Consider the following 14,566-nt stretch of genomic DNA (forward strand, 5'->3'; position numbering starts at 1 on the left):
GGTTAGGCCAGTTTTGCTGCATCTCTCTTTGTAATCTCAGGCAACTCACAGCTGCTCCTGCTTTCTTTTCCTCTTTGATCATTATGTTATCTCATCGGTGCAAAGTCTGCAGTAAATGCTGGCTCACATTAGCATCTAGTGGCTAGTGATGTTAGATACCAAAAAGTACAAAAAGAAGACACAAGTCTAAAGAAGTGTAATTATTTGGACTCACTTAATAGAAGACCAAATAACCCTGTAGTCTTTGAAGTCATACCTCTACGATGGCAAATGACAAAAAATGATGTTCATAATAATGACAATGAGTTATTGAGAAAAAATATGATACTCAGAATAGTCATTCATAGAAAAATACTTGAGTCCTCACTTTCTGGAAACCAGTGAAAAACACCATTGTCGCCCTTGACCAAGGGTCAAAAGGCTCAGAACTGGGAAACCTTGGGAAAAGCACTTACCTTTCCTAAACCTTGATTTCCTAATCTGCAAAGTAGAGCTGAAACCTGCCTTACCTACCTCCTATGGCCCTTTAACCAAGAGAAATGCAAGACATGATAGTTTTTAAAAGGGCAAGCCACTACACATCCAACAGACTTTTTTCCAATTTCATTTTTTCTTCTGACAATAAAAATTCATACATATTCATAATAGTAAAAAATGTAAAGTGGAAGACTGTACTGGCAAAAGATTAAACAGAACCTATATGTGTCACAATAAAATGATGAAATAAATCATAGTACTTCTGTATATCAGCATATGAACAGATCATATTTACCAATGCAGAAAGTTGTTTACAGGATATTGCTAAGTAGAAAAGATTATGAGATATAAATTGTAGAATAATTTCATTTTTTCAAATAAAATGTATATATGCAGAGGTGAGGTCTAGAAGGATGTACACCAAAATATTCACAGTGGTTTTCACTAGGTGGCAGCCTTCTTTTTGTGAATCAGTTTTTCTAAAATGTCATAAATGAATATGTATAACATATATTAATGAATTCCCTATAATTAAGACAAACCTGTCTGAGAACAAAGGAATACACATCCATTATTGGTAATATTCATGTGTAATCATTTCATTATACAATGATATTTTATTATAGTATACATTTTATTTACATGAAAAGTAACAGTTAAGATCTCTTTCTCCTCAACATTCTTTGTATTTTTTAGTAGGGGCTTTTAAAAAAGAACTGAGTATTAAATATTAATGATTTTAGGATATTGGTGACATAATCAAAGTCACACACATTTTATGGCTTTAAGAAAAACTCTGAGGCTTCTAGCCAAGAGTCAGGTAGTTAGAAGGCCTATTGGAAAGAGCATACTACCATGATTATTAGTATCTAATAACAGATCAGCTATAGCGATATAGAAGTGCAATATATAAGGCCCTCTCAGCTTGAGCTTTGTTAGGGAAAATAAATGCAAATTGGTGGCCATCACAAAGTAAGAAGGAGCAATAAAACAGTTAAAGAAGTAAAAAGTTAAGAATTCTATTTGCTCTACAATGGGTTCTCATTCATTCAGAGTAATGAGGACTACTGGATCAAGATAGTAGACTGGGCAGTTGTTTCCTTTCCTCTCCTGCTCCATACCCCATGAAATACACATACACACACACACACAAAATTTTTATAAGGAGATGCTCAATAAACGTTAATTCAATGAATGAGTGAATTAAACTGATCTATGCAACATTAAGCCCAGTTCTAATCCTGGCAAGACAGCTGGCCCAGATGGTTCTGAAAAGAACGTTCAAGCAGAGTACAAAGGAATGAACTTGTAACCTTGGCTTCATGAGTGCACATTCTAACAAAGTGAGCTAAAGAACATAATTTCAAGTACAATTTATCCCTTGAAGATATGAAAAGACACTAACAATGAGAGAAGCAAGTGAATTTTTAAAGTTACAGGCTGACAGTTTACAAAACTTTCAAATGGCTATCCTTTTAAGGAGAAGAATGTCTAGGCTTGGAAGAGAAAGGTAAGGTGACATTAAATCTTAATTTCTTCAACCCTTGTTTCTAAAAAGACACTAACTTAGGGAAATAAAACCATGCAATTATTATGACAGACCCTGACAATTAACAGAGGGAAAAAAATCTTTAACTTTTTAGTCAATAAAATCTGTATAGAGAGTAGATACCATGCCACGTACATAATTATTTAAGGATCAAAAGAGAACTGTGTACCAATCCAATGTCCACAGAGAAAATGTGGCATTGGTGTGGGAAGGGTGGCCATGGTGGCTGCTGGGTGCGGGGAATGGGAGGAAGAGATGAGATGGGGAGGCATTTTCGGGACGTGGAGTTGTCCTGGGTGGTGCTTCACGGACAATTACGGGACATTGTAGATCCCCCCAAGGCCCACTGGATGGAATGTGAGAGAGTGTGGGCTATGATGTGGACCATTGACTATGGGGTGCAGTGATGCTCAGAGATGTACTTACCAGGTCAATGGATGTGCCATGATGATGGGAGAGAGTGTTGCTGTGGGGGGTGTGGGGGGTGGGGGCGGTGGGGTTGAATGGGACCTCATATTGTTTGAATGTAATTTTTTTAAAAAATTAAATAAAATTTTAAAAAAAAGAGAACTGTGTGAACTAGGGTCCATGATACCCAAAGTATACAGTCAAGAATAATCTGCACTTGACTCCAGTCTGCTAATGGCACTGAGGTGCTTACAAATCTGACAAGGATAAGCAAATCCTAATAATGGTAAGCGACGTAAAAGCAGGCACTCATACACTCTGTGACCAGAGAGTGTGTTATTTCCAGTATGAGTCATCTGACATTTGTTGAGAACTTAATACATGTCAGGTATTGTTCTATAAAGAAAAAACTGACAAAGACCCTGTCCTTTCCACAGAGCCCCTGTCTTAGAGCATTACTTTCACCCTTTCTTGTGTTCATTCTCAGTCCTTGATGGCAGGTGCTGTCTTACCTCTTGTCCCATCTGGCGGGATGCTTTGGACTCAGAGGCTCTTGATAATGATTTATTGGATTGAAATTCCAAAAGAGTGTCTCTCTGAGTTGATTGACTACTGTTATTATGTAATAAAAGGCACTCTTTTAGATAAACATGAATCGAAGTACTCACTGGAATTCGATTTCGGGATCTAAACATTGCCACTCTCCTGAGGTCATCATCTGAGGCACGATATGGAACCACCAAAAGAGCAGGGTAAGTGTCACAAAGCTCGTAGCACTTATTAATAAAGGTTATTCTCCAGTGGTGATTGGGCAAGCCCTGCAGGAAGAAAGTTAGCCCAAATCAGTATTGTATGACTATCTCTGAATTTGGCCTCTGGGCCTACTTTCTTCTTTCTAGTAGTATTTTCACATGCCTCTTAATATTTTAAATTATTTTTTTATTTTTAAAGAAGCTTTAGATTACATAAATGTTACATAAAAAATATAAGGGACTCCACACAGGTGGTAATGGCTTACCTATGTATCATAAGGGAACCAAAGCAATAATCCAGACAACAGAAGAACACAAGACAAAACATTGGTGGTTTCCACAATTCTAAACTATCTTTGTAAAGACAGATTCTCTTTATTTGAGATCTTCCTTTATTTCATTTCAAAATGTTTTTTACTAGTTATATATAATACAAAGAAACCCAAGTCCACCCCCAACTACTCACCCCCCAAAAAATAAATCATGTCTCATCTTAATCTGCATCTAATTGAGGGCAGAAAAGAGATCAGGCAACTTCCTCTACCTACTTAAAACAGTGAATGCTTCAGTCTGCTCCAAAGTAGAAAGAGGCTAAGCTTATGAAGGAGTCACAGAGGGGAAATAAGGGAAAAACCCCTCTGGGGAGGCTCATTTCGCCACCTCCTATGAGACTTTTAAATAAAATTGTTTGAGATCACTGATCGCCCTATAGATCATGTGAGAAGCAGTCATCTGCTTTCTTTTTTTTTTAGTGTTCCAATCCAAGAACATAGAATGTTCTTCCATTTATTTAGGTGTTCACTGTTGTCTTTTAGCAATGTTTGTTTATTTAAAAGAAACTTTACATTACATAAAATGCTACATTAAAAATATAGGGGATTCCTACATGCCCCAAGCAGACTGCTAATGTGGCAGGGAGATAAAGAAGATACCTCCCATCCTATCATCTACCCACAAAATTTTAACTAGTATGGACAATATCCAGAGGTGGTGGAATATTCTCTCCCCATTCTCACAAATACACAAATACACACACAAAAGTGAGCTATGTGGATGCTTGCTTTGGGGACAGACATTGTACCTTTTCTTTAGGTCTGGCCTTATAGACCACGGACCAGACAGATGTTGAGTCTGATGCTGAGTCCAATTAGAGAGTTACAAGTCCCATCAGAAAGTTACAAGAAAAAAAGATTGAACATAATGGCAGTGTAGAACAAAATACCTTCAACAGTTCATTTATGCATGCAATCTTAAAAAACAGGAACTGTTTTGTTTCAAGCTAGAAGGTCTGAATTAAAAGAATAAAGGTATAATATTGTCAATAATACTCCAAAAATAAGGTAAAAATATTTTCATATATACTGCTGCAGAGGTCTCCAAAGCATGCAAAATGTTTCAGTACTTCTTCCTCAACCTCAATGGCTGGTCCAGAGCAGAAGTCATTAAAATGAAAGGTATACACAGCCTCCAGAACTCACTAGTGTCCATCTGATGATGGCACCAACAGGACACACTACCTCTAACATCCACATTCCAGAGCATCAAATCTGTTTATTATGAACATACAAACCATTGATCAAGACTGAAAAAGGAAATCAACCCAGGTGCTTGGTAGTGATGATGGCTAGAAGGTTCTTCTGAAGTGTAGGGTTAGATTTCGATTCTCACAGCTCAATCAACAAAAGTTCCCAATTCTTTTAAGAGCTGTGTAGAATGAGAATTACGGAAAATCCCATCTTAAAATTCCTAGCTGTCCTACAGATTTGTTTATGCTAGAGGTCAAATTATGGCTCTCATTACATAAAGTGCACTGGACTGTCTTTGCAAAAATGCTACAAAAGATTTCTGCCCCTGAATGGCAGCATTATACCAGACCTCTTTTTATTATTACAAATAAACATGCAGGCAGGTGATGTTTACATAGGAGACCAGTGAAGGCAATTATAATATATACTTATCAAAGCTTTCATAGAAAAGAACTCAATACAGGAAATCAATTCTAATTCATTTGAATCTGCCAAACTGGAGTGAATATAATTTAAATCTAACTGCCAGTGATAGTTACATTCCTCAATACAAATATACAGCAACATCAACTCCTAAAAAGTAAGGTACAGAAGACTGACTTTTCTAGACCCTATGCATTTGATTAATTTCATAAACAAGGCATAACTGATGTTCTTCATGTAGGAGAAGTGTAATTTAGCCATCCAGTTTTCAATACAGCTTGAACATGGCTATGCAATGAGATATGGCAATCTATGCAGACAGATTTAATGAGCTATTATATAAAATGTGGATAATACCATTACCATTAAAATGGTATTTACCAAGGATGCTATTGGTTTTCAAAGAGCAAGCCAACAACATATTGCCACTATGCATGTTTGCTTTTAACCACATACTGGACATTAGTACCTATCAACTTACCTGCCTTCTGTATTCCTCAACCGGATTATAAACCATCCATCCATCGACATTAAACTTTTCTTCATTTAAAAAGGCAAATAATGGCTAGAAAATATTAAAAAAAAAAGGATTTAAAGTTCTGTGTGAAGGAACCAATAGTCTACTAATAGTATATTCTATTATTTTTCACAAAATAAAATTTCATCTGATTTTCTGACCAGGACATCATAACCCAAACTGAGACTTTAACACAGAAACAATAGTGGAAAATTCAGACCAGACCTACACTAACTTCTATGTTCTATTAGATATTATCGAAACCTCAAATTTCTATGGCTACAAATATCTCTTTACATTGTTATTTTAAATGGTGCTCCACAAAAATCAAATTTCCAGACCCAAAAAACCTTTCAACATTAAACAGTACTAGCAATAGATCAGGTAAAAGTCACTTTAAAAAATCAATCAATAAAAGAAAGTTCAGGAATGATTCTTAAATGGTGTGACAGCCGCAAAAGGGAACAATGAAATGTTTATCTATTTAAAAATCGGCATGACATTAGGAAGGCTTTTAATGAACTATTCTTGGTGAATTCTGAATCAATTCTTTGATCTCTGTGAAATGACAGGGCTCAGACCTTCCATTTCTTCTCTTCTCTATCTCGGCTCACACTTGAGGGGATATTGATGAATTTCACGGTTTCAAATACCATCCATACCCTAGTGACTCCCAAATATCTATTGCGCTCCAGGACCCCGTTTTGAACTTGACTTGGATGTCCAGGTGCCCACTCCACAACCCCTACCAGACTGCCTAATAGGCATCTTGAGAACTCTGAAGTTAACACATCCAAAGCCAAGCTCTTGATTCTAACCAACCCTGCTTCTCCCACTGGTTCCCCCATTTCAGTAAATGATACCCTATCCTTCTAGGTGGTTAAACCAAAACTTTTAGAGTCATCCTCATCACCTCACTGCTACCACCTGTCAAGCTGCTACCACCTTGCACCAGGATCATCACAATGACCTCCTATGTGTCCCCACCCTCTAGAAGGTGGGCTCCATTAAGCAGACGTGGTTTGTATCCCTAGCAACTAGAACAGTGCCTGGCCCACAGTAGGCAGAACACCTATTTGTTGGCTAAATGAAAATGTGAAACTCACATGGCTTTCTCTAGCAGCACTGTGTCTGGGCATGCTTCCTCCAGCTATCCTCCCCACCCATTTTCCTTCTGTTCTCAGGCTGCTGCTTTGAAGAGTATTATTCCCTCCCCTAGACCATGGGGGACTTCTGAAAAAGTAAGAAGTGGCAGCAAAAAAATATTTGAATGGCAAGAAATGTAAGGTGATAACTGATCAAGAACATGCTCTCTGGGCTGTCTTTGAGATACCAACAGAATATATGGACTGTATCTGGTCAGTACCTGGCAAAGGAGAAGGTACTGATTTCAGCGTGGTTCTTGCTGGCTTTTATCTTTGCCAGGTAAAGGTAACTAGGGTAGTAGCTAACTAGTGTAGTACAGACGTTCAAAGTGATGGTCCATCACCAAGAGAATGCTTAGACATATTCCACAGATTCTGTTTGTGGATAAGGAAGTATACCATACATTTAGTACTATGTTCATCAGAAGTCCCTCTGTTTTTTAGTTAAACTTTGGTTAACAGGAACGGCTTATTTTATTTAGGCACAGTGAGGCACTCTTCTCAGTTAGGGATTGCTGGGAACTCTCCTGAAATTCAAGTTCCCAGACACCAGCCAAGGGTCAGCTTTGCAAGCAGGCCTTTCTAAGGAGAGCAGTCTCAGCTTGCTATGTTAACTCTTTTCTGAACACTTATTTTATAGCTCAAGTGAGTAACATGTAGTTGTATGAATTCTTGGGCCATCTTTTAAAAACAGTAACTAAAATGACTAAATCATAAGCCCAGATAAAATTTGTCTGTCCAGAAAAATCAAGTAATCTAGGGTCCTTTGACCCACCAGCAACATTTTCAATGTAACATTACTTCCCAATCCCTAATACTAAAAGCAACTATTTTTTGTTTTGATTGAAAGGCTCTCTCCTCTTATTAAAGTTACTGATGAGAATAAATTTACAAATTATTTATGAAAGTTATGTAAACTTGACCCAAATTAAAACCAAAGTTATTTCCATAATATCCTTAACATGTTTATGAGAATTCCAAACACAAGGAACATTAAATAAATGTTGTCATTAACATGAGAATGAGACAACGTCCCCATGGTAGTTACATATTAGATGGCCTTTCTTGTGAAATCTCTTCTACAACGACACTGCCCATTCTGAATGATGACCAGATCCATATGATGGGGCAATGAACTGTCATCCTTTACCCTTGAAACATGCCTATGAGAACTATGACAAAACAAGACAGCTCCCTATTTACTCTTGATACTAACAGCAAGGCTTGGACTTCAAATATTTTGGGAAAACTTATGAATCACGTAACAGCGAGAAATTCCTAGGCATGAAATACACAGTCATGTACCTGAGATTTGCCTTGGAGCTTCAGTAGGAAAGACAAGGTACTAAAACCAATATTTTCACCTCCCAGGTAAATTTGCTTACAATTACAGGAAAACAACTTTTTTAAAAAGTGTTTACATGTTAGCATTTACATTGTTCTTTTCTTTAAAAATGTTACACATACTACTTGCTCAATTTAAGTAAACATTCTAAATGAACAAAAGCTGATATTTTCTAAAGTTGAATGTACTGGGATTTACTTTCCAGATATTTTAATTTTTATCTGATGCTTTAAGGAAAAATGGAAAGTGAACAAAGAATTCTCTATTTTTGGGAAACGGACTTTGGCCCAGTGGTTAGGGCGTCTGTCTACCACATGGGAGGTCCGCGGTTCAAACCCCGGGCCTCCTTGACCCGTGTGGAGCTGGCCCATGCACAGTGCTGATGCGCGCAAGGAGTGCCCTGCCACACAGGGGTGTCCCCCGCGTAGAGGAACCCCACGCGCAAGGAGTGCACCCGTAAGGAGAGCCGCCCAGCGCGAAGGAAAGTGCAGCCTGCCCAGGAATGGCGCCGCCCACACTTCCCGTGCCGCTGACGACAACAGAAGCGGACAAAGAAACAAGACGCAGCAAAAAGACACAGAAAACAGACAACCGGGAGAGGGGAGGGGAATTAAATAAATAAAAATAAATCTTTAAAAAAAAAAAAAGAATTCTCTATTTTAGGCTCTCATAAGAGTAACATAAAGGTGAGTTAATTAAAAAAAGGTAAAAAAAAATCTAAGCCTTAAAGCAAAGATAAGAAAACCCACTTATCTGTACCTCATTATTAAAAGTACGAAATTTCCTACAAATTGTAACTGTTATAGTCCTAATTAAAACTCCTGTCTGAAAATTGTTAAACCCTTAAGTTGATGGGATACATGCCCTGAGGTTTTTAACTGTCATTCATCTTCTCTTCCAGACAATACTTTCCTTAATCCTTTAATTTTTTTTAGTATTTTCTTAGTGGGCTGACATTTTCAACAATTATTCCTGAATATAACCCTGGTCAATTTTGATTCTTTATTTGGGAAATGGAACTCAGATTGAGAGAATTGGTTCTAGAGTATTTTCCACTATAACGATCAAGCAGGGAGTCTTGTTTGTTACCTGGGTAATAATATAGTCCACTCCATCAATCCCTCCAAGCATCAATTCCATTTCACTGAATATGAAAAAGTACAATAATCATTCAGCCTCGATACAGCAAAGTCATAGAACATAGAGGTATTTTGTTAAATGTTAGCTTTTCAGTTGATGCTTCAGTAAGCCCTACATGGCTTTTTTTTATGGCATGGTCCTTAACCAAGGCTGCATCTCAAGAATTGGGGAGGGGAGTGGCGGTGGTTTTTTCTAGATGCCAATCAATGCCTGCACTACTGCCCCACCCACCACCCCAGCTGAACCAAAATCTCTAGGGGTGACTGCCCTGGTCCTAGAAGGGACACGTGGAATGTATGAAAACCCTTAGGAGTCTAACCTAAGGGTTCTGTGTGATCAAGGTCTCTGGGGCATTGTTTTACTTCACAAATTTTTTTAAAAACTTATTTTAAAATAATTCTAAATTCCCTGGCAGTTGCAAAGAAATGTACAAAAAGGCCACATGTACCTTACTACTTGCCTCCCCCAAAACATCTGGCATAAGTACAGTAAAATATCAAAAGCAGGAAATTGCCATTAGACAATATGCATTCTCAATGTCCACCCTGGGCTCCCTCAAGTGTGCTGGGATTCCTTTATTTTGCTCTATGTTAGTATTTGGGATGTCATCAATTCAGATTCCTACTAAAATCAAGAGAGACCATGCAAATTATATAACTGATAAGGGTTTACTATCTAGAGTATGTAAAGAACTCCTACAACTCAACAACAAAAAAACCTAATTAAAAAATGGCCAAAGGACTTGAATAGATAGTTCTCTAAAGAAGATATAAAAATGGCCATGAAACACATGAAAAGATGCCCAACATCATTAGCCATTAGGGAAATGTAAATCCAAACCACAATGAGATACCATGTCACAATACTGGCTATTACTAAAAACATGGAAAATAACAAGTGTTGGTGAGGATGCAGAGAAATTGGGAGACTTGTATATTGCTGGTGGGAATGTAAAATGGTACAGTCACTGTGGAAAACAGTTTGGCAGTTCCTCAAAAAGTTAAATTAGAATTACCATACGACCAGGCAATTCCACTTCTAAGTAACCCAAAGTATTGAAAGAAGGAACTCAAACAGATACTTGTAGGCCAATGTTTATAGCTGCATTATTCACAGTAGCCAAAAGGTGGAAACAACCCAGGTGCCCATCAAATGAACGGATAAACACAATGTGGTTAATACATATAATGGAATTCAGCCACAAAAAGGAATGAAGTTCTGATACATACAACAACATGGATGAATTTTAAAAATATTAGGCTCAGTGAAATAAGCCAGACACAAAAGGGCACATATTATATGATCTCACTTACATGAAATAGCTAGACTATGTAAACTCACAGACATAAAGTAGAAAGTACAAGTTACCAGAGGGGATAGGGAATGGGGAGTTAACTGTATGGAGTTTCTGTCTGGGCTATGGAAAAGTTTTGGTAAAAGATGGTGGTGATAGTAGCACAACATTATGAATTTAATGAATGTCACTGAGTTGTACATTTAAAAATGGGTAAAATGGCAAATTTTATGTTAAATTTATTTTACCACAATAAATTTTTTAAAGAGAGAGAGATACCACACATTGAGACTGAAAAACAGTAAACCTGTGCATTTATTTTTCAGGATTAAAAATAGCAAAATGTAACATTTGAAAAATGTTTAAAGACAAAGTTGAGATGAAAATCTCTGATTTCACACTACGGATAACACCAGCTCTGACAAAGGGAATATAACTCATCATTTTAATTTGGCTGTGTTTACCACTGTTGTGTCCTCTGGAGGAAAAAATGACAATAGATTTTAGCTATCATTTAATTAGCCATTATATTGAAATGGCACCTATATGACGATCCACTGATTTGCCTAAAACCTCTTAACTGGTTTTATTCTCATGTAGCAGAGTCTACAAACACTGAGCGATTCCTAAGCTTCCTTCTGTGAGTGAGGAGGGAGGGTGCTGCCTTAGGATTCTGGATCTCCAAGGACATGCAGGTTCCTGTCTCATTACTGGATGTCAGAGATTCACATTTTTAGTCTAAAAGTCAAATCTCATTCCAAATGGAGATAGTTATAGATGAAAATCATTTTCATAGTGCTCTGGGGAATAAATTGCACTACAATTCAGCAGTATTAATTACATTCACGATGGTGTGCTTCCACAAACTGTTGGTGACTTTAGTCACCACCACCACTGGATTGTGAGGAAGATCAGGGCCTTTTTAAGGAGGAAATGTACCTAACCTTAACAATTCGGAACCAATGACTGCTTCTTTTCTGGTAGATTTTCATAATGTTTGAACAGGAACTTAAGTGAACATTTGATTCCAGAAATTGAAGAGATTCACCTTTTTTCCAAGCTGCCATCTGTCATTTAAGGGTGCAGCAAGATAAAATTACCTCACTTTCATCTTCTCGATTACAGTTAAGGAACAAGGGGAAAAAAACGCTTTTATTAAAGTTGGAGAAAAAGCTGACACATTTTCAAGAAGAACAACAGGAAGTACTGAAATTTGGCCAAGTTTATACTTCTAAGTAACATGTTAATGGTAGATAGTGCTTTCAGTTTAACTCTGCCACATGAGTTGACACAGCATATTAATTCACAGAACTGTGTCAAAATTAACTGAATAAAAAAACCTGAAAAAAATCTTCATTTGTACTTCATTTTGCATAAATAATTCTTCCTAAACCTAGTTCTACTACTTAATACATCTGTCACACCTGGGTGACTAACATCCTCAGAAATGGTTTCCCTCTCCCTACTCCTGCTTCCTCCCTCCTTTCGAAAACAGAAGCATGTGATTTTCCTGCTTAAACCCTTTAACAGCTCTCCTAAAGTGAAACTCCTTTGGAGGGGTGGGTGAGGCTCTGCATCTTTGACAACAGCCTTCCTCAAGTGGAGTGTCACCTCTCACCTACCCCGATAGGCACGTGGTTCCATGCGCAGGTCCAGTGTGCACTGTCTTCTTCACATTTACACATATTGTGCTTTCAGTTTGACAAGTCCTTTCTGCCTGGCTAATGCTCCCACTCATCTTTCAGGATTTGCCCCTTCCAGGAACCCTTCCTTGACACTAATCCTTTATTTTATGCTTCCCTGACACCCTGTCCACCACCATATGGTATGCATGTTTGTCCATATCACCTAGGCAAACTGCACCCCTTGGGAACAGGGAGTGGGTGTCAGCGCTAGGTCCCTGGCCTAGCCATAATGTAGGCATTCTGTAAATGCCTGTCGAGCCAAAATAAGGAAGAAAGGAATAAAAAAGAGGAAAAAGAGGGGACTTGCCCTGCCATACACTAAAACATAAGGTCTCAAGAGTTAAAAGAGAGCACTGGTGGTGTGTGGATACAGTGATCAATACAAGAAGAGAAAAGTTCAGAAATAAAACCACATACATAGAGGAATTCAGTATGCAGTAGGGGTGGTATTTCAATCAGTGGATTATTCAACAAATGGTGTTGCAACAGAAGAAAGAGTTGGATGCATATCTTATACTTTATCTCTGAATAAATTCCAAATTGATCTAAGATTTATAACTTTAAAAAGAAACCAAAGTACCAAGGAACATAGAGTAATTCTTCCATAACTCTAAGTGTGCAAGACCTTCCTAACTAGGACATTAAACTCAGGAGCTACAAAATAAGTGTTCAGAAAAGACTTCGTGTCTGTTAATACAGGACTGAATATTAGTGGTCTCTGGGGAGGGGAATGGAGTAGCTGAAGCATGCTGCAAGGAGATACTATATACCCTTTTACACTTCCTGAATTTTCAGTCACGGGTATATACTATGTATTTAAAAAGTAAAAAGTAAAAACATTGAATAAATGCTCTTCCCAAAACAGCAGATATTCTTATTAATGGCTTGATTGCTACTGGTTTTTATTTATTTCCTCTACTTGTATTAATACATTCACTCAACAAATATTTACTTGGGGCCTACTTTGAACAAAGTGGTAAGTGGGGACAAAGATGAGGAGGACATGGCCACTGCCTTTAACAAGTTAGAAAGCCTCCAAAGGAGAGACAAGGAGGGTACAGCTGTTGATTGTGTAAGAGGAAAGTGGCAAGTGCCACTGAGAGGTACAGAAGACACCAAGGTTATGTCACTTCTGGACAGATGGACCCAGAGGGACAATAATGGCATCTGAGCTACCCTTAAAGTATGAGATGCTTCCAGATATGATAGCAATAACAACAAAAAGGCACGAAAGTGGCAAAACTCAGAGACTACATGGTTATCGCAAGCACCTCAGTCTTGCTGCTGGAGTGCAGTAGAGGCAGAAAAAAATGGAGACTGTTGACAGAGGTACAGCCACACTGACAGACAGAGGGAACTGCTGAAGTTTCGGGGGCAAGGGGATGAAGTAATCAGACCTGTAGCCCAGGGGAGATTTAATCTGACAGAATGCACATGTTGGGGCGAACTGGTTGGGGAGAGAATGGAGCTAGGAAATGAATTAAAGCATCATTCTAAGAGAACAAAAGAGATGAAGACCTGGAGTAAGTCAGGCTGGGGAGAAATGGTTACCTGGATTTAGTAAATGTTAAGGAAAAGGGATGACTTGGATGGGATGGCCTTCATTTCAAGTGTGAATGAGGAGGAGACCATTAAGGGAAACTGGGTGCACAAAAGGAGTTGTGCATTTTAAACAAGAGCTGAGATGTTAGTAGAAGGTATATAGTAGCTAAGGGGAAACGTGAAGCTGTAGATTTGCAAGTTCTGCTCAGAAAGGCAATGCTGCTAGACACCAGAGTAAAAAAGATTCCAAAAAGGGGAAGCAGCTGTGGCTCAACTGACAAAGCATCCACCTACCATATGGAGGATCCAGGGTTCAATACCCAGGGCCTCCTGACCCATGTGGTGAGCTGGTCCACACGCAGTGCAGCTGCATGCAAGGAGTGCCATGCCACGGAGGGGTGTCCCCCACGTAGGGGTGCCCCATGCACAAGGAGTGCTCCCTGTAAGGAGAGCCACCCTGCGCTGAAAAAGCACCACCTGCCCAAGAGTGGTGCCGCACATACGGACAGCTGATGCAGCAAGATGATGCAACAACAACAAAAACAATCAACACAGTTTCCCAGTGCTGCATGACAAGAATGCAAGCAGACACAGAAGAACACACAGCAAATGAACAGAGAGCAGACAACAGGGGGGAAGGGGAGAGAAATAAAAAATAAATCTTAAAAAAAAAGATTTCCAAAGGGAAAGTAATGTTGAACAAGAAGGGGGGGGAGACATAATTTTGCAGAAAACCCACATTTAGAAGGTAGCTGGAAAAGGG

At 38.5% G+C, this 14,566-nt stretch overlaps 1 protein-coding gene across 20 annotated transcripts in view; it reads right to left on the minus strand.

Annotated features, from left to right (window-relative positions):
- The window catches only part of MTM1 (myotubularin 1), a 105,757-nt gene that overhangs the window by 33,330 nt on the left and 57,861 nt on the right, over window positions 1-14,566 (minus strand). For all 20 annotated transcript variants that reach the window (XM_071212952.1, XM_058291685.2, XM_058291695.1 and 17 more), the window contains 2 exons: window positions 5,617-5,700; window positions 3,103-3,252 (listed from right to left, as the gene is read on the minus strand). In XM_071212952.1, coding sequence (XP_071069053.1) covers window positions 3,103-3,252; window positions 5,617-5,700 — 234 coding nt within the window. The remainder of the gene's footprint in view (window positions 1-3,102; window positions 3,253-5,616; window positions 5,701-14,566) is intronic.

This window comes from Dasypus novemcinctus, chromosome X (assembly GCF_030445035.2).
Source record: "Dasypus novemcinctus isolate mDasNov1 chromosome X, mDasNov1.1.hap2, whole genome shotgun sequence".
Classification (NCBI taxonomy): Eukaryota; Metazoa; Chordata; class Mammalia; order Cingulata; family Dasypodidae; genus Dasypus; species Dasypus novemcinctus.